Below are 21,243 nucleotides of genomic sequence, written 5' to 3'. Positions count from 1 at the left end.
TTTTGGATTTCGTTTTTTTCTTCTTCATTAAAACCAAAAAGAGATGCTAAAATGTACATTTACTATTTTTGATGCAGTTTCCTGTGTTAACACTGGTCTTTTTTTTTTTTTTATAAATATCTGACGCTTTTAGTTCTGTTTTCAGTTCTCATGTCGCAGTCTATGCAGCATAGATTACTGTCTGGTTAAAACACCATTTCATTCCCGGTCAGCTTTCCTGTGCTGTTTATCGGACTGCCAGCTTCTACTAAACGTCCAGATGGTTTTCTTACTTCGGTCCACTAAACAGACTGTACTGTTAAACATTTTCTGTCACTCAATAAATCAAACCTGTGTTGTTCTGATGCAGCGATTTTCATTGCACATTGTTTTCTAATGCATTGTTATGAATATTTCTGTTTTATTTTCAATTAATCAAATTTTTTCACAAGCATTTTTATTATCACTTTACATTTTCACATTTCATTGTGATGTTTGGTCAAATATGGAAGTTTAAGGCAAAAAGCCCTTCTTACTGCAGAGTACTTGACGATTAAGTGGAAGAAAAAGGAAACATTACAATTTTTTTTTTTTTTTTTTTTACTAAATAGTGGCATGCATATTTATAAGGCATTCTTTAATTATTGAACATTGGTGCCTTTAGATGGATTTGTTTAATAGAGACTTTATTATTGTAGAAAGCTTCCCCCAGGGTTCAATTTGAAAACAAACCAGTATATATTTCTAAGACTCTTGTACCAATCAGATTGGAAAGGTAATGGGACAATTCAAGCCTACCAAGACATGGACGTCCATCGCAGCTGATGGGAGAAACATTAAGGAAAGCATTTATCAGAATCCTTAATCACAGCACCCTTCATTAGGGGCACCCGGTTCAAACTTAGCAAAATATTGTCCTGCTCTAGTCTCAATCCCCATAATGCAGCAACTCCACTGCCCCCCTGTCTTTTCTGTTATTTATATGATCTTACTCTAAGGCTGCAAACCACCTTCCCTATCTGTGATGCTGATTGAGTTTTGATATCTTACACAGTATTAAAACTTAAGCATAGTCATGCTGAACTCAGAAAACCCAAATAAATGAGCTGTTTTTATTATTATGACTATGATTATACTCACACTAGCTGATTTTTGTTGAAATGTTTTTATTCTCAACCTACAGTCTAGGGTCAGTAGTTCATGTTGGTGTCTAAAGCTGAAAGTTTAGGAGCCTCTGATCTATTGGCCTTTATTGGCTCATTAACCTGCTAATGACTAGACGTCAAACTCTGTAGACTCTAAACCTTTTTATTCTCGGTTTAAGATTTTTTCCCCCCAACAAGCCAATTAACTGGACTGACTTTTCTGTCACTGTTGGTTCCTGACTCTTCACCATCTTTATTTTTATTCACGTTTGCACCCCCTAAATGAGCATGTATTGAATGTCTAAGTATTATTATCAGTAGCCTCCTTCCTACAATTCTTGTATTGAACTAATGTAATTGTTTGTGAGTTGCTCAGTGGAGCAGTGGGCAGCATTGCTGCCTTGCAGCAAGAAGGATCCGGGGTCGATTCCCGGCCCGGGGTTTTTCTGCATGGAGCTTGCAACTTCCTGAGCATGGGCTCTCTCCGGGTACTCTGGCTTCCTCCCACAGTCCAAAAACATGACTGTAAGGGTTTATTGGCTTCTCTAATTTCTCCTTAGGCGTGAGTGTGTGCGTGAATGGTTGTTTGTCTCTGTGTTGCCCTGAGATGGACTAGCAACCTGTCCAGGGTGTACCCCTCTTTCCTCTTGACAGCTGGAGATGGGCACCAGCACCCCTCGTGACCCCAGCTGTGATAACACGTGAGGGATGGATGTTGTTTGTGCGTCACAAAAAAACATACGTTGGGTTTAAATAATTTTTATTGGATATTCAGAAACATCAAAACTTAATCACAATTCAAATATTTACAGTATTTTCTTTACTAAATTAGACATTATTAAGCCCCATTCTTTTTTACAAACTGGCTATTGAGAAAAATCTATTATATAATTACGAAAGTCCAACAGAACCTGTTCTTAGGGGATCTCTGTTTCAGTAGTGATTGCACCACAAATGCACACTGTTATATCTGCTAGATAAACAAGTATCCGACTGCTTAATTCTAATTATACATTTATGTGGGGTGTTCTAAGTCTTTGGCTCATCTGAAGATGCATCTACTTTAGTAATAATTGTGTTCGCTTTTTAAAGGGGTTTCCTGCTTTACTCTGCTAGGACTACAGGTGCTGGTCATAAAATTAGAATATCATGAAAAAGTAGATTGATTTCAGTAATTCCATTTAAAAAGTGAAACTTGTATATTATATTCATACATTACATACAAACTCATATATTTCAGATGTTTATTTTGTTTAATTTTGATGATTACAAATGACAACAAATGAAAATCTCAAATTCATCATATCAGAAAATTAGAATATTACTGAAGACCAATAAAAACAAAGGATTTATAGAAATGTTGGCCAACTGAAAAGTATGAACATGAAAAGTATGAGCATGTACAGCACTCAGTATTTAGTTGGGCCTCCTTTGGCCTGTATTACTGCAGCAATGCGGCGTGGCATGGAGTCGATCAGTCTGTGGCACTGCTCAGGTGTTATGATAGCCCAGGTTGCTCTAATAGTGGCTTTTAGCTCTTCTGAATTGTTGGGTCTGGTGTATTGCATCTTCTTCTTCACAATACCCCATAGATTTTCTATGGGGTTAAGGTCAGGAGAGTTTGCTGGCCAATTAAGAACAGGGATACCATGGTCCTTCAACCAGGTACTGGTAGCTTTGGCACTGTGTGCAGGTGCCAAGTCCTGTTGGAAAATGAAATCTGCATCTCCAAAAAGTTGGTCAGCTGCAGGAAGCATGAAGTGCTCTAAAACTTCCTGGTATGTGGCTGCGTTGACCCTGGACCTCAGAAAACACAATGGACCAACACCAGCAGATGACATGGCACCCCAAACCATCACTGACTGTGGAAACTTTACACTGGACTTCAAGCAACGTGGATGAAGTGCCTCTCTTCTTTTCCTCCAGACTCTGGGACCTTGATTTCCAAAGGAAATGCAAAATTTACTTTCATCAGAGAACATGACTTTGGACCACTCACCAGCAGTCCAGTCCTGTTTCTCTTTAGCCCAGGCAAGACGCTTCTGACGCTGTCTGTGGTTCAAGAGTGGCTTGACACAAGGAATGCGACAGCAGAAACCCATGTCTTTCATACGTCTGTGTGTGGTGGTTCTTGAAGCACTCACTCCAGCTGCAGTCCACTCTTTGTGAATCTCCCCCACATTTTTGAATGGGTTTTGTTTCACAATCCTCTCCAGGGTGCGGTTATCTCTCTTGCTTGTACACTTTTTTCGACCACATCTTTTCCTTCCCTTCGCCTCTCTATTAATGTGCTTGGACACTGAGCTCTGTGAACAGCCAGCCTCTTTAGCGATGACCTTTTGTGTCTTGCCCTCCTTGTGCAAGGTGTCGATGGTCGTCTTTTGGACAACTGTCAAGTCAGCAGTCTTCCCCATGATTGTGTAGCCTATAGAACTAGACTGAAAGACCATTTAAAGGCTTTTGCAGGTGGTTTGAGTTAATTAGCTGATTAGAGTGTGGCACCAGGGGCCATCAATTTTGAACCTTTTCACAATATTCTAATTTTCTGATATGATGAATTTGAGATTTTCATTTGTTGTCATTTGTAATCATCAAAATTAAACAAAATAAACATCTGAAATATATGAGTTTGTATGTAATGTATGAATATAATATACAAGTTTCACTTTTTAAATGGAATTACTGAAATCAATCTACTTTTTCATGATATTCTAATTTTATGACCAGCACCTGTATAACAGCAGTTCTTCAACTATTTATAGATACCTGAGAAAAAGTAATATCCCCCTTTAAAAATATCTCCTGTTCTTGCTGTTTTATTCACTTAATGTTTCAGATCATATGACAAATTTTAACATCAACAAAGTTAGAGTAAATGTAAATATAAATTGTAGTTTTTTAAATGATGATTGCATTAGTTAATAGATAGGCTAACTGAAACAACACAATGCTATTTACAGGTGTACTACCCCCTTGGTTAAATCAGGAATTTAATTTGTCTAATTACAGTTCTTGAAGGTTAGTTTCAATTTAAATAGAACCTGCATGACAACATGAAGTAGGCCAATTAGGTCTAAAAATATGGCACATCACATCTCCACCTTTAGACATTTAAGAACAGGTGTGAATCTAAAGCCAATGATGGTTTGCAAACTTTTATGTCATTTCTAATAACTTTATCATAGAGGACATAAAAAAAAAAAAAACTAAAGCATCTAAGGCCCTACAGCATTGTTTTCAACCCTGGTCCTCAACACACACTGCCTTTCATGTTTTACATGTTTCCCAGTTTTCATACACCTGACATCCATAGCAGATTATCAGGCTTTGCTGAGTTGCAATCATCCGAATCAGGTGTGTTTTAGCAGAGAAGCATCTAAAACATGAAGAGCAGTGTGCCTTGAGGAGCAGCTTTCAAAAACACAGCAGGCCCCACAAACATTAATTAAGGTCTGTGTTCAGGACTTAATAAGAGAAAATTGAAAAATGGGTAGTGGGAAAAAAAAGGTGTGCAAGAACCTCTTGAAGCCAATACTGATGAGTATGTTCTGTAAACTGAAGAGAAAAATATAAAATGGCATTTAAAAGTGGTCATGGTACAAACCTTCCTCTAAATACCATTAAGGTTTTGGAATGGTATAGTCAAAGTTATTTATGGCTGCAGTGGGTGATACAATGGGTTAGGTTTAGGGAGAGATGTTGAAAAATGCCAAAATTGCAGTACATGATAGATTTATCATTATTAATGTTTTTGCAATGATTCTGATGATGTAAATCTTGAATAGAAGGTTTAATTTGAGCACTACAGAGTTCAGAAAAAACTATTTACCATTTTAAAAGCAACACAGAAATGTAAAAGTTTACAATGAGCGGAAGAATGAAGGGGATGTTGGCCATAAGAGAACAATGTCGCTTCATATTTAGACATTTTACACAGCAAAAAAACTTTAGAATCTCACATTTAGTCTCTGCTAGTCTATTATTTACAGTATTCAACAAATGTAAACCCTCAACAGAACCTTGTTGTTCAAAGGCTAGCACCTCAAAGAAAGGCTGTCGGTTTTAGTCCCTTTACTTCTTTTGCTTGGTTCTTCATGCTATTCCAATCGTCCATAAAATGTACATCAAATAAAAGTTTTTAAATAGAATTTACATGTGATATTGAGTCAGATGATCTGTTACAGTGAACAACGATTCTCTCCTTCTTACATGCAGTACATTACAAAAATATTCATGTCCCTTGAACCTTTTCCTGCTTTGTCACTTTCATATATTTCAGTTTTTGTTTTCATTTACTGTTACAAACACCAAGTAGTGCATAACCGTGAACAGAAAAGATGCTGCATGGTTTAAAAATGATTCACAAATAAAAATCTAAAGCGTGGAATCTGTATTTCCCTCCTGCACCCTTACACACCGGAATAAAAACCATTGCAACCAAATCCCCTCTAAAATCACCTTTAGAAGAGTTATAATCTGAGTGTAATTTTCAGGGCTGATGCAGCAGGTCTGTGAAGTCATTTAGAAACGTATTTGAGTTTAGAGGACTAAGTGATTTAGAAAGGCCAAGCACCACACAGCTAATGAGCTACAGATTAAGGCAAAATGAAGTTATTTATGACAAAATGAAGCCTGGTTTGCAACAAAGATTATTCTCCATAGTATTACCTCAGGTCACCAACAGACACGTGAGCCAACCATTTATCATTTTCACTGGGTTGGAGCTTCCCAATTCTTGTTTACAGGGGTTTCTGTACTTTGTTTTATCCATTTCCTTGCAGCCACACACTTAACCTAAACTAATAGGTAATCAACAGACATTTGGTGGCGTGCTGAGGAGGTAATCTAATCACTTGAATCGGATGTCACAACGATGCACTGACTTGTGTTAATCAATTACAGAAAATTTAATTAAATTGCTATAAAAATTATGGTATTCATGTAAAACAAATGTGAAACAAGGGGTATGATTACTTTTGCAAGCATCTTTAGAAGTAAGCACACAGCGCACCAAAACCATGAAAAGGATCAGGAGTACTTTCATTATTTTTCAGTCACATTCATTCCTTGATATTGTAAACAATAATTTTCGAGCTCACAGAGCAGATCTTCAAAGTCCTCCTGTGTCCTCCTGTTTCCTAACCACGTGATAGTTTTGTGAGCTGCACAGGTTTTTTTTCCGCTGCAAACAAGCAACTTTCTCTGAGTTTGCGTTGTTTGTTTTTCTGGATCCATGCGTGTAAGAGTCCACGCTGCGGCTGCTGCGCGTCACCGTGACTCTGAAGGTGTGGGTGTACTGCAGCTCCATCTTATCCTCCTCTGACACTTTGATGAAGGGACACCAGGCAAACGCATGACGGAATCCGGCTCGAAACCTGTAGAAGGACATGGCAACATTCTGAAGAGCTCATGATTTCACAGATATTGTTCTACTGGTCAAACATGGATACAGGAATATTTTACCTTTGGTTCAGACAGCAGTATATAATTGGATTGTACATTGTTGAACTCATAGCCAACCAGAAAATAGCCAGATACACCTAACAAAGAGATAAAGGGTGTTGAGTGATAATTCTGTCATATTTATGCACAACAAGCAGATAATCTGGGTCTAACCTGCTGGATGTAATGCTGTTTATAAATATCTCTGTTAAAGGAGCCCAGAATAAAGTAAATATGGTAGGGAAGCCAGCAGAGAGCAAAGGTCACCACCACAACCACCATCATCTTCACCACCTAGAAAGTTACAGAAGAAATAAAACGAAGATTTAAAGACAAACCAAAAATCTTCACTAAAAGGGCTTAAGAAAGCAGGCAGACCTTCCTCTTGGCTGTTATCTGGCTGTGGTAATGCTCTGTTGCCTCCCCAGGGATGTGTCCACCCCAGAGCGACCGACCAACTAAACTGTAGGTCACCAACATCACCAGCAGAGGGAGCAAGTAGATCAGCAATATCACTGCAAACTGGTAGCTGAACACAATTATACAGAAGAAAGTGGAGATGCAAAATTGACAAATGATGCGAAAAAGGGAAATAGAGCTGCTGAAAGCTTAAAAAATCAATCTAAAACAGAATATCTAGAAATCAAAGTCTGATTCTGTCTCAATGTTAGTCTATTTTATTCAATCCTCTTCTTTCACCTTAGCTGATGGGTTCCTCCATAATCATCCGGCCAGTCAACCATACACACGGTCCTGGGGTAGTAAAATTTAGTTATACTGTAGTAACACTGAGGGAAAGCCAGCGAGAAGGCCACAATCCAAATCAAAGCAATTACGACCTTTGTGGAGCTGGAGGAGAGGCGAGGCTTCAGTGGGTGGATGATCGCCATGTACCTGGAAGAAAGCCAGAAAAAAAGTTTATCTAACAAGGAGGGTTGGAATCAATTTAAGACATTCCCTCAAGTTAAATGAGAAACTAAAGCTTTCAGTTAAAGAGGTTTATTGTTCACAAATTGGTAAAAAAAAAAAAAAAAAGAAAATACTATATATTTTTAAAGCAGATTTCTTTTTTTTTTTTTTAGAAGTATTAAGCAAATGTTCAGCTATGTTTAACAACATTGCCTTACAGAAGTATTCAGAAACCTTTTTACATTTAAAATTTATCAACTTAAGCTACTTTAATGTGTCTTTGATGTGATAGGCCAACTGTTTGGATGTAAAAGGGAAAGGAGAATAATGGAATACAAGTAAGGTTTGTTGAGAAGATTAGTGAAAAAACAAAAAAAAGAACCAATAAAACTAAAAAACAGATGGAGATGTTTAGAGCTATCTACTTCTAATTAGAAGATGAAAATAATGAGGCACAGTAAAACTGCAGGACCAGGCAACACCATGGTAAATTTAGAGGTGTTGTGTTAAATCCATACTACTGCAATTTAATCTCAATTACGATTATATACTTTTATTACAGAAAACAAAAAAAGAAACATAAAGCAGTGGTTGTAGTATGAAACATAAAAAGATGTTTAAATATATGGAGGCTTTTTCTAGAAATAATTTTCTAGTTTTAACTGGAAATCACACTATAAGTTCATCTAGCATAAGTAAAGGGATAAAAATACCCTCTGAGGAAAACAAGCATTTCAATTTGAAAGGAAAACCTGCATCTTTTTTATTTGTGTGAATCTGCCTGGTTTACATCGGTATTAATCCATGGAAATGAAAAGCAGTATGTGCAGGGGGCAGAAAGTAAACAGATAAAACTGTGTGCCTCTGATTGCCTGCCTCTGGTTATGTCCCTGACCAGCTGCTAGAGCAACAATAACACAACATAATCCAATCTACAGAAAAATTAGTCGCATCAATTATTTTCCCCAGCAAATATAATTTGCTAGTCTCTGATGATGTTAAGATGATATGATGGTGGTACGCGTCGACAATCGCAGAAAATTTCAACTCGGAGATTCTGAAATTCTTTGTGCTCACTAAGGATATATATATATATATTGGATTCTTTTGTATATTTATGTGTAGAGAGAAGAATAATAGAACATGTTCTGTAAAACTCTATTACTCAGTGTGTCAACTTTATGGTCTAATCATTAGGCTGAGACTGTGAGTCACACAGCTGAACCATTCAGGGCAGACAGCCTAAGTGTTTCATGACTAATGAAGTGAAATCTTGCATGAATTAGTTTGAATAAAAACCAAAATGTTTTTAGCATCCTTTAAGACTTGATGTTGCCATGATTAGAATAATCACAGATTAATGTTTTTGCGTGATTTCCATCATCTTTGTCGTCTTCCTTTTGCCTCAGATCTATGCTTGTACCCATTGATTGGTTGTTTTGTCACTGAGATGAATTAATTCATGTTTCTGCTGATTAAAATGTTAATGTGTATTCTGTGCAGTGTTGAATTTGGTTTTCTTTTTTTAATCCTTTGCTGATTTTGCACATTCTGTTCAGATGCATTGCAAGTTTTAATAGGAGGTGTAAAAGATTCAGACTGTTCAAATGCATCAATGTGTTTCTCATCTTTGGAGAAACTGTATTGTCAAGACATGAATAAGTACAAAGCATTACAGAATTATTCATGTTATGGGACATCTCAAAGAGTGAAATATTCTGCAGGATAGATTCTTTTTCAAATTTAGCTGCTTTTAGTTGTACAGTTAGAAAAAAGGAAAGAGAAAGGGGGGGTGACATATAGTATAGGTCTCCAGGCAGATATTAGAACCCAGGAGAGCTGCTTTAAAGGTAGAGTCCTCCAAACATGATCAATGGTCTCTAACCCCTGCACTGTCGCAACATCCTTCTGTAAGATTCTTTTGAATAAACGAAACGTGTTTCAAAAAATAAGATCCTTAACATCTATGGTAGGAAAGATCAGCAGTGCATAAGTCTTGTTTGAGAAAAAAGCCTGATCAGTCAGACCGACCTACGGCGCATTTTAGTCATTCTAAATAGGCAGGCCATTGCAAAAAGTTTTAAGTTCTCTTTATATCTTTAGATATAAAAAAAAGTTTAGTATGTATTCATCAAGATCAACAGAGAATAAAATCATGAAAATAAGCCTTAGGTATATTTAGTAATATAAACTAATCTGAAAGCAGAGAGTAACTTGAATATTGTATATCAACAAGGGATAGGAGCTAAGGGGGAACTAAACTCAACACGGATTTTTAAATGAAATGATACCAGTGACAGTCAGCAGGTGAATCAGGAAACTAATTTAACAAAGGAATAGGGAAAACAGTGTCACCATCTCAGAGGAGAATGGACAAGACAGCAGCAGCTTGAATCAACTTGTCACCATTCAGGTATGCAGGATACCATGTCAGAACCAGCATCTTAAAGCTGCAGAAGACACACTTGGGGGCATTTTTTTTAAGCTCAGAAGTGAAGACCCAGGATGCAATTTGCAAGGGCTCACCATAGTTAGAATACGAGATCAGAAAACTGTTGACTGATCCATCAGTTATAGCTGCAAAATTGAGATGGCAGGGTCAGGATGATGAAAACAGGACATGAAAGCATGGACCCATCCAGCCTTGTGTCAGTGATTCGGTTTATCAGCGGTGGTGTACCAGGGAGAAACAAAACAGTTGGTGAACATGCCCCTCTATCACTTTACAGCCAAAGTAACCATTGTCTACCACCACCATAAAGCTCAAATAATGAGATTGCAGACCAGTTAGATCAGGTTTACTGAACAAAAAACACAGCAATGCCGTTTTATTAAATCAAGCTTGACTACGATCGGTCCATATTTGACCCAAGTGCTGCTGTTACAGTGAAAAAAGACAAGAGAGGATGTTTCCCTTTCAGCAGCTTTAGGAGTCTAGGATGAATGTATGTCTGAATTCAGTATAATGGCTGTCTGAATGTAACATCAATTTCTTCAAAAAAAACATTTGTGTGGGGGGGGTGGGGGTTAGTGTGTGAACTTTCCTTTTACACTCTCAGTCGGTTGTGTCTGTTTACACTGCACTGAACAAGGTTGTGGTGGAGCTTTTCTTCTACTGTTGCTGCATGCATGCAGGCTGAGTGATTATTGCAGAGTTAACAAGTCAAAGCCACCAACTGTTGGTTACCTCGAGATGGTGACTCAGCAGCTGTTTTCTTGAATCAAAAACTGCATTACTTGATAATCCGTATTTACTTGACTTTGAATATTTGATTGAAAATACTCTTATCTTTTTTTTATTAACAATACTTACATGGATGAATGAATGAATGAATTAATGAATTAATTAATTCATGTGTTGTTTATGGACAACAGATGAAAAATAGCCCTTTGGCTAATTCTGGGGCATTTACATATTTTTAATTAATGTAAATTGTCCCTAACAACTAATTATATCCTTACTGCTATCTTAACACACTAAACTGAAATAAATCTAAGTGCATCAAAAGCAGTGTGATGCAGCTGTCTGTTATAAATAATGGCCTATTGAAAACAGTGTGTAAGAAGCCATTACAAAAGATCAAGTTTGCTGTCAGCTCCACAGCTAGCAACATCAATCAATGCAGTGGATGTCAAATTGTAATTTGGAAAACATAGAAAATAAACAAAGCAGAGCCTCGCCATTAGCAGACTGACCAATCACGCTTCACTAAGCATTAACAACATCTGTGTCTCAGCTGTGTGTTGGCCCACATCTCCCTCATGCTGCAGCTCAGTTTGTATAGTTCCTGCTAAACATAATTTCAAAGGTTATTTCTATTTAGACCATAACTAGATGAATTTCACAAAGAGATGCTAGGTTATCTTAAAAGATGTGCAAACTGCAAACCTCTCAAAAAGCTCTTTCCTATAAATCTGGATAGTTTCACCGGACATCAGTGCCCACACTTAAAGACTGAATCTTTGACTTTAAGTGAAAAGAAGAGAAGCAGTGCTATGATAAGTGTTTTAATAGAGGTTCTTTACTTAACCAGATTTACTTTAAAAAACCTAAATGAGTGAATAGTTTAGAGTAAGAATATATTACCTGTCCACTGATATGGCAGCCATCGAATATATTGATGAAAACATAGCTGTGATCGGAAAGAAGTTCTGAAATCTACAATAACCCAGGCCGAAGTACCAGTCGTTGTGCAGAGCATAGACAAAGTTGAAAAGGGTGTTAAAGGTTGCCATGGATGCATCCGAAAAGGCTAGGTTGACGATGAAGTAGTTGGTTACGGTCCTCATGCGTCTATGAGCAAGGATGATCCAGATGACTGTGACGTTCCCTGTGATAGACACCAATATTATGAGAGAGTAGGCCATGGCCCACAGAGCCACCTGAGAGGAAGAGTAGGAGGAAGACAAACAGGGGAGGGGAGGAGAGAACTGTCACTAGCATTATCAAAGAGGGAGAAGAAGAGTTTAAGCATTGGTCGTGTTTTGGTAGAGTCCTAATATATCTTCATAAAGTTATTTCATTTTGGTAGTTTACTTGAAAAAGGTAAGCTTGAGTATGTATTTAAGTCAAAGGAACATACAATTATTATTTCTGTTTCATTTCTTGTTTGTCTTTAAGCTGATAAAAATGACAGCATTGGAATATGCTGTGTCCAACACAACAATAGATAGACTGTTGTTTTGACAGCTTTCCAGACCATACAATGTGACACTACAACGGCAAAAACTTGTGCAATTACTATTTGATACCCTGTGCAATAACCTGTTTCTCTACATTATACACATTTTTCTTCCTTTGGCAGATGATTCTTCTTTCATTTTTTAGCTGATGTAACAAGTATATTTCTCCAGTGTGAAATCAATAAAGTAAATCAATAAATCAATCTTACAAAGGGAGGGTAAGCCCCAAAAGTAAATCGTTAAGGAAACTGGCTGGTCAAAGATTGCTAGATAAATGAAGATTAATGAAAAATCAGTGGAAGGAAAAAGTGTAAAGGATAAAGATACAAAGCATCAATAATAATTGAGAAGCAAAGCTCTTTCAAGGGATTCACACAGATTAGTCAGGTAGACTCAGTACTTCTGACACCACCATCAGTACTATACCTAACAATGCATATGAATATATAATTTTCTGTCAACCAACATTTCTTTTTCAATTTTTTTTTTCATTGTTCCCATATACTGTATGTGAGAAACTGTTCTTTGAGTTTTCATTCTCTGTAAGCCATAATCAACATAACAATGTGCCAAAAATCTATATATAATCTGAACTTCTTGAACTGAAGCCCTCTTTTCCTTCCCCACCTGCCAGACTGGCTGCTGGAACTGATTCCCGGTGGTCTCGTTTTCATAGTCCAGCCAGTCAGAGCTCACAGACATTGGCATTAAAGTGGCCTCTGGCTCTCGTTGAAAATGTTTAATAAGACTCTCAGCGTCCATGACTCCCCTTGTTACCTGGTGGCAAAAAAAAAAAAAAAAAAGGAAGGATGACCGTGCTGTGCGTAATAAGAAATAATGAGGGGCGTGCAGACTATTGAGGAGGCTTCATTAGTCAATGAATGGCTTCAGAAATTATTTACAATTCACGTTGTAAACTACCTGTTGCAAAATATGTTAAAAGGATATAAAACTTAAAAGGTTAGTCGGGCATCACATATTTTGTCATTATATTTTAATAAAAATGATCCAAATTGTGATAATAATGATAATACAAATGGAAAAATACAGTTTCTTTGCAACAATGAGCCTCCAGAGTTAATAAAAAAACCATCGTGGCGTAGTCAGATATAAAGATATTTCTTTTTAAATTATTTTTCAAATATCGTTCCTCACCCTTCTTGTAAAATATCACAAGGAAAACAAGAATTACAGCTTTACAAATCCATTTATATTATCCAATTAATGAACAAAGTATCGCCTGCAAGAATAAGCTAACTATCTTAATTTAGTTTTTATTGTCTTACCTCTGTAGTCCGATTATCCCGTGAGCTCTAACTCCAGATGTTTCGGTCCATCGCGGTCAAACATGAAAGCCCAGGTGCTTTATGGACGCTTGGGTCTGACCAAAAACCCATTCATACAATCTTATCCGCCTTCACAGAAACACACGGTTCCTCAGTCTCCCACTTTCTCTCTGCTGGAATGTGTTACGCGCAGTTTTTACGCGCTGCTCCACAGCGAGACGCGCGGACATTTCGACGCAGGAAGACGCGCACCGATCCTTAGGGACAGGGAGGAAGTGTTATCAGTCGGTTTCTAAAGCCTGGATGTGGGTTTAAAATAGCTTTTCAAATGTTTACATAGGTTATATTAGCGCTGTCAGTAGAAAAGGCTTGAGCAAATTTAACCCGTGTTCCAATTCTGATTTTCTCAATCTACAGCTTGGAGGTGGAAAATTGCAATGATGAATGATTTTTCTCATCAAAACAGGTTTCCTGAACATGAAAACTTGGCTATGAACGAGAATACCCTTATAAAGGAAAAAAATATATACATAAAATGAGCCCATTCTAAATCGAAAAGTATTTTTTTTTTTTATTATCATGTCTTTGGATGTGGCGCATCACCAAGGGTAACATCATGAGGCCACAAGACTGAAACAAATAAGTAAATTCTATCTGCTATATGCCCAATTAAGTCTTTAAATGTCCAATAAACATGAAATGGGACCCCACCATCTTTCAATGGTGTTAGGTTTCTGTTTCTGTTATGTTTTTCTTTTGATATTCAGTTTTGCTTTGCTCTTTGTTTTATAGGTTTTTATGGTTTAATTCTTATTTTGTTGTGTTTCTTGGGTTTTTCTTAGTTACTGTCTCAGTCTTGGATCTGTTATGTTTTTCTTTTTAGTGTTCAGTTTTGCTTTACTCCTTGTTTTCTATAGTGTTAGTGGTTTTACTTTTTATTTTACTGTGTTCTCTGGTTTATACTGTTTCAGTCTTGCCTCTGTTATGTTTTTCTTTTGAGTGTTCTGTTTTGCTTTACTCCATGTTTTATTGTGCTAGTGGTTTGATTCTTATTTTGTTTTTTCTGTTCTTAGATTTTTATTTGTTGCCCTCTGCTGCCCTCTTGATTTCTCCTTTTTTCTCTATCTCCTTTCTTGTTTCTGCTCTGCTCACACCTGCTTCTAATCTGCTCATTAGCCCTCTCTTTGTTTCAGTCTCCTACAAATACTCTTTCTGTTCTGTTCTTATTTGCTGGGTCCTCGTATAACCTCATCAGTCTTCCTCCTACTCGTCTCTCTGAGCCTTCCTCCTGGTTACAGTTCTTCCCCTGTTGACTCCAAGGTTTTTTGGTAACGTTTGACTTGAATTTTCTTGTTTCTTTTTTTTTTTTTTTTACTTTGTTTTTGGATTTTCGGTTGCCTGTTTGTTTGGACTTTGTTTTTTCAGTTGTTCGTCATTAAATCTACCTTCTATTCACCTCTGCCTTCCTGCCTCTGCTTTGGGTCAACAATCCTAAACCAAATCCTGACAAATGGTCTCATTTCTTGGCTGATTACATCAGATTTTTAGGTCTCCTTCAAATTTGGCCAACAACTGCATCTTTTATTTTTCCAGACATAAATAACTGCCATTGTTTCCTTCCTGTGGCTTCCTATCCCATGATTCACTGTGGGTCAAAGCAGATTGGTTAAGCAGGGCACTGGCTATAACTGCTATTGAAAATTAACATATTAAAGGTATGGTGGACTTTTCTTTTCTCAGAAATGTAGGAAATAAATGCCAAAGTAAAGACAATCAAAAAGAAGATTCAAAACAAAATGCTAAAAAGTTTTAAGATGTTTTTTTTTTTAAAGAAATATTTTAGCTTTATAAAATGTTAATATCTGCGGTGTCTATTAAAGAAAAGCAGGCTTTTTCATATGTGTCTTGGTGCTGGGCTTCAATCAAAAACTGCTGGAAAATCCATGGCGTGATATTGGCTTGTTTTTTTGTTTTTTTTTTCTTTGGTGGCGGTTCATTGTGCACACCAAAGAAAAGCCTGTAAGAGTGTGCTCTCTACAAGGCACAATTTAATCCTTCTCCTGTATTGACATCATTCTTGGAAGGGTGCTAACAGTAGCCCACCTTGCTATCACTACTCCCAAATCTAATCAACCTGTAGGAATGATTCCAACAACCAGGGACTCACCTACAGGCAGTGGGTATGTGTTGAAGTTTGTGTAGAAGAACAGGAAATGATGTTAATGGACTAGGGCCTATAGGCAAACTGCTAATGCTGCTAATGCCACATCCAAATGAACATGCACACAATTTCAATTCTTGCACGAACCCTCACTAGAAAAGAAAAAGCTATCAGAAGGGGTCTGAATAAGCTCTATTTAGTTTTTTTTTCTTCCTAAAAATGATTACCATGAATTTAAAATCAATTTCAGACTATAAGATATCAATTAATTTAAATTGGCTCCAGCTCTCCTGGAACAAGGCAGCTGACATTCAACACACCTGAGTGGCAACTGAAAACAGACATACTTCAGTCAGATTAACAGGGAATTGTTTGATTTACCGTAACATTAGTGTTGTGCTGGACAGCTGGTATATAAGGAGATTAGTAATTTGCTCCTCTTTAACACCTGCCTGCTTCTACAGTGCAGCTGTTTGACTCACTGATTTGATAAAAAAGTAGAAAACCAAAAGATTGAGATCCAGAGAATATTATCAAATTTGGATTTATATCATAAATAAAAAAACAAAACCTTTTTTTTTCTTTGGAACTTATTTATACAAATAATTCTGAAGGTATATCGTGAGATATTTGACATATCTGGTTAATTAAGAAAATAAAGAACCCTCATGTTCATCTTAAGGACTAATTGTTTGCTTTAATTATAGGTTTCTGTTCTAGCTGCCTATTCTACATGGCCCTCATTTTTTTTTTTTTTTTTTAGTTTTCCTATTTAATTACATTGAGATTATTCATTAAAAAATAATGACAACAAATCTTTATGCTTTTTCTAACACTAAAATGAAGTGTATAAAAAAAGAAAAAGCTTTGCTCTCTTTTTGCGATTCACTCTATCACGTGGTTACTAGGTGACAGGAGTCACACAGAGATTAGGCAAGGAACAGCTAGAAGGACAGACCATGTAAATTTAAGTTACCCAAGAACTTCACATATTTTAGTGGTCTTCAAAGAATCTTTTCTACTGCTGAAATTTTCCAATTTAAAGTTTCCGATTTGCCACTTAATAAAATATTTTGTTTAAAATGTTTACTTGGTAAATAGGACTACATTTGTCAATCTGTAATTAGAAAAATCTAATACGTTGGAATAATCATTCATTTATTAAAATATTAAGCTGACATTGTACTGCATATGAGTGTTTGATTTTGGGTCAAACTTATTTTATGTTTGGATTACTAGAGGGGTGTCACTTAGGGAGCCCAAGGTGCAGGTAAAAAGCGAGTAGAATAATCCATTGACAGAACAGCCATACTGCAAAAACGATCTAAAAATGAGTAAAAATGTCTTAAATCCGGGGTATTTAGCAGGTAAATAAGATGATTTGCCAATGGAATGAGTACTTTTATTTTAATTAATAATAATTAGATAATATGCACTTGAAATAAGAAAATATAATTGTTTTTTTCTTATTTTAAATGTAAATTGTCTTGGTCCATAGGCAAAGTGTCTCGCTTACCTCCTTAATTCAAGAAAAAATGCACTTATTTTAAGAGAAAAAAATGACTGAAGATAAAAAATTTTTGGAGTGCATCGTTTTTCTTTGAGCGAACCCAGAGAGAATCCATACATTCACAGCGAGAACATGTCAAACGGCATGCATCTTGCTGCAATGCAACAGAGCTTCCAACTGTGTGATCAGACGGCCATTTCCTTTGTTAGTTCTTCTTACAAGCATGGTCCCTGAGATGTTCAATTGCATTTGGAGCATCTAAAATTCATAAACAAGAAGTGTATTTAAATTTATTATCTGAGCACATTTCTTTTATTAAAACTGAGTTGTAAAAGAATTAGATTTAGAGAGAAAAAAGTCTCTAGCCCTTTAAAGCCCAATCCAAGAATAAAACAAAACAGAAAATTACTTTTTTTTGGGTTTGAATTCCTTATTTGCCATTTTAACAAAATATGTAAAAAGAAAAAACAGAAATACATTTTTGATATTAATAATTTATTATAAGTCAAGATTATTTTTTGTGTAGTCTTCTACTGGCTGTTATCAGGTATATCTGATTGTGTACAATAGGATTTTGAGCAAAGTTTTTACCATTAAATTATGCAAAAGGTTTCAGATGCAAAATATTTCAGAAACCGTATGTATCAAATATGATACATTTGGCATTATAGGGTTAAAAATATCACTGTATTGCACAGCTCGTTTCTGCGTGTTTCTATATTGCAGCCGTGTAATGTCAGAAAGAGTTTAATAATGGAAAACCATTCATAAGACAAATGAACAAGGAAAACAGAACATCTACCCAGGGAGATTAAAGTCATTGTTTTCTAACCAAACAAAATCACACCAGTGGATCATGACACTTGTCCATTCCAGTAGACTGATAATCTTTTGTTTATCTGAACAATATAGGAAGTTCGTCATTTGTTTAGTGTTAAAGGTAAACATGGGCTGAGAAGCTTGTTATTTTTCAGTGTCAGAAGAATTGTGGGAGTAATCTTTGTACAATGTACAAAGCTCCCTTTATCAGTTCCTATTATGAACGCATTCTAAAATGTCTTTTGTGCTACAATACTCAAAAGGTAAAACAAGGCAGATAGATGAGTCTTGTACTATTTGTGACAGCTATTGTGGTGCTAAAAAAATCTTTAACAAATTCAATTTAGTACTGTCCAGTTTTTGTATGATTATTGCTAAAAAAACATCTTTGGATGATTTTCTGTCATCATTAAATTGTTTGGTTTATAATAATAGTGCTTTTAAACTAGAGATCTCCATCATGTTGGAATTTTGGCTGAGATGTTCTAGCTGCTAAGATGGAATATATGTGGCAAGAGAAAAAAAGGTTTTCTTTGAGGAAAATGTGGATGCCATTCTCAGCATTACTCCATGAAAACAGACTAGACTTTGATGCCATGTTGCATTCCTCTTTGATGGTACCTTCACACAGTATAATATTCCACATCACAGGATGGGAAATAATTCATCTATCCAGAAACAACTTCTTTCTTTGGCCGTTTTATTTCTATTATTTTAACCCACTTTTAATGTTTGGCACTTTTGGTTACTAATTGGAAGAGGCAATCAGATGACAGTTATGAATTGAATCAAGATGCCTAAACATGGACATTGTGTTATGTTAGTTTTTTTTATATTAATGCTGTTATAAAATTTAAATAGAACATTATAAAACATGGATTATCATTTGTTAAAACTCATTCTAAAATAAACAAAACGTTATTTTTATCCTAACACAGTACACTGCTGTGCAGTTGTTTAAGGTCAGTTAGGATCACAAAAATTATTTATATGACTAATTACATGAATAATGAGGTAAATTATTTCTACTACTAAGATGCTTCTTTCTATATCTAGAGTTAGACATAACTGAGGTCTGTAGTTTGCCTTGCTTAAATACGTATTTCTAGCTCTGCCCACAAATGTTTTAATCCTTTGAAACCCTGAAAGACCAGGGTGCAGACCAGGAAGCAGAGCTGTAGTTTAACACACCTCTCTGCAGCTTCTCTACTGTTACCCACTCATTAGCCCATCTATGTAGGTTCTTACCCACAACCAAAATCAAATAAATTTGAAAAATATCCTAAAGGACAAAAATCATGATGATCTAATTAAAATGAAAAAAGGTGGAAAAAAATGTGGTTTATCCAACACAAGATCTATAGATCTATAGTTTGTTGGTTGATGACTTGAACTGTGATAACACAATTGATTTATGAGTTATAGTGTGCAAGACCCATGTAGGGAGGCGTTAGTCATCGACGTGGCCGACCCAGGTTTGAATCTATCAGCCCACTGTACAGAAAACGAGCCACTAGTGCCGTTGAAAAAAAAAAAGAGAATTGATTTCCAGTGTTATGCTGATAATAGTCAGATATCTTTGTCAATACATCCTGATGAAACTAACCCGTTAAATACACTACAGGCACACTTGAAGGCATAAAAAACTTTGATGACTCTTAACTTTCTTTTTTTGATTACAGACACAACAAAAGTTATTGTTTTGGACTAGAGTCTTTGAAAGAGAAGCTAATTATTCAGCCAGTTTGGATCAATTGGATGCCTCTTTGTTATAATTTACTCTTAAAAAGCGCATCTTTTATTGTACATAGTAAAGTGATTCAAAACCCTGTTCTCTAGTATTCATCTAGAATGAATACTAATTAGTTCCTTTTTTACCATGTCTAATCCATTCATAAACAAAACTGAGTCCATCTTTTAAGAGTTCTGTCATCTAAACAACGTGACAGGAGAAAAAACTCGAAGAATGTTTGGAGAGGAAGTGGGAAAATGGAAGAGACGAATTTGATAAGATGACTTCGAAAACGGCCATGAAATTGTTCTCTGCCAGGTAATTCTTTGTATTTCATCATTAATTTACTACTAATAGATGTACCTTTGACATAATGAGTGCAGAAATTAATAAATGTTAGCACTTTAAGTTTAAAATTTCATAAGTGTAATTGGTGTCATTTTTTATTACTAAATCAGTATTGACCAGATATTAGTTTAGATATAGTTAATTAACCAATAACATTGTCAATACTGTCAGTAATTTGATCCATCCATCCATCCATCCATCCATCCATCCATCCATCCATCCATCCATCCATCCATCCATCCATCCATCCATCCATCCATCCATCCATCCATCCATCCATCCATCCATCCATCCATTGTCTGCACCAGATTATTCTTGGGACCCTCATTCGGGAATTTGAAATGAAATGAGATTTATTTTGAACATGATACAAATATAAAAAATAAAAAAAATAGTGCACAGTAACAAGAAGTGCATAAAAAAGAAGAGAAAAATACAGATATTTGTTTCCATTAACATATCATGCTCAAAAATGGGGTAGGAAGAAGTAAAAACTTATTAACTCCTACCCCCTAAACACATAAAAACTTAAAAAAAGGGAAAAAATCAAAGTCAAGTGAAAGTCAAAATGGCAGTCATCAGCAGTTACTAATATTTACCTAAAACATTTTCCTTTTTATGCTGGTTTGTCTTTTCAAACCCTTACACCAAGTTGTTATCTGTAATACACACATTTTTGCTTTCTCTCACTCATATGTCTATCTCTATTGAAAATGACCTCCTTATATTTTCTATTGAATTGTATTAAACTATTGCTTTGTTTAAAATCTTCATTTAAGTTGTTCCATAACTTTACACCTTTAATTGAAATACAGAAGCTTTTTCTTGTTGTTCGCAACTTGCGCATCTTTAAGTTTGAGTAACCCCTTAAATTATACCCGACTTCTCTTTCAGAAAACATGCTCTGTATGTGCTCAGGTAACAACTTTTTAGATACTTTGAACATAAATTGAGCCATTTTAAATTCTACAAGCTCGTCAAATTGGAGAATTCTGGATTTTTTGAAGAGTGGGTTTGTATGCTCATAATAACCAACATTATGGATTATTCTAATGGCTCGTTTCTGTAGGATGGTTACCGGATGTAAAGAGCTCTTGTAATTAACTCCCCACACTTCACAGCAATATGATAGATATGGTAAAATCTGAGAATTATATAGGATATGAAGTGATTCAGCATTCAATACATGTCTAGCTCTAGCCAATATAGATATGCTTCTACTAAGTTTA

General features: G+C 35.9%; 1 protein-coding gene across 2 annotated transcripts; it reads right to left on the bottom strand.

Annotated features, from left to right (window-relative positions):
- Positions 1–4,895: 4,895 nt before the first annotated feature.
- On the bottom strand, positions 4,896–13,736 carry tacr2 (tachykinin receptor 2). 2 transcript variants are annotated; one of them, XM_038294580.1, is made up of 7 exons: positions 12,786–12,920; positions 11,563–11,858; positions 7,266–7,460; positions 6,945–7,095; positions 6,741–6,860; positions 6,588–6,664; positions 4,896–6,499 (listed from the first exon to the last, which is right to left on the bottom strand). In XM_038294580.1, the coding sequence occupies exons 1-7, from the start codon at positions 12,918–12,920 to the stop codon at positions 6,235–6,237; spliced, it is 1,239 nt and encodes a 412-aa protein (XP_038150508.1). In that variant the 3' UTR covers positions 4,896–6,234. The 2 variants fall into 2 exon arrangements, with proteins under 2 accessions (XP_038150508.1, XP_038150509.1); XM_038294581.1 differs by lacking the exon at positions 4,896–6,499 and adding an exon at positions 13,445–13,736 and having other exon boundaries at positions 6,584–6,664; positions 12,786–12,935.
- Positions 13,737–21,243: the final 7,507 nt, after the last annotated feature.

This window comes from Cyprinodon tularosa, unplaced genomic scaffold (assembly GCF_016077235.1).
Source record: "Cyprinodon tularosa strain WSP-4 unplaced genomic scaffold, ASM1607723v1 ctg342, whole genome shotgun sequence".
Taxonomy (NCBI): Eukaryota; Metazoa; Chordata; class Actinopteri; order Cyprinodontiformes; family Cyprinodontidae; genus Cyprinodon; species Cyprinodon tularosa.
The sequence above is the reverse complement of the archived record's forward strand: the minus strand, read 5'-3'. Positions and strand labels throughout refer to the sequence as shown.

Coding starts and splice junctions, on each gene's coding strand:
- tacr2 (XM_038294580.1), bottom strand. CDS start 12,920: ATGGACGCTGAGAGTCTTATTAAACATTTTCAACGAGAGCCAGAGGCC. Junction 6,665..6,740: donor AACAGCATTACATCCAGCAG/GTTAGACCCAGA, acceptor TCTCTTTGTTAG/GTGTATCTGGCTATTTTCTG. Junction 6,500..6,587: donor TACTGCTGTCTGAACCAAAG/GTAAAATATTCC, acceptor GTCCTTCTACAG/GTTTCGAGCCGGATTCCGTC.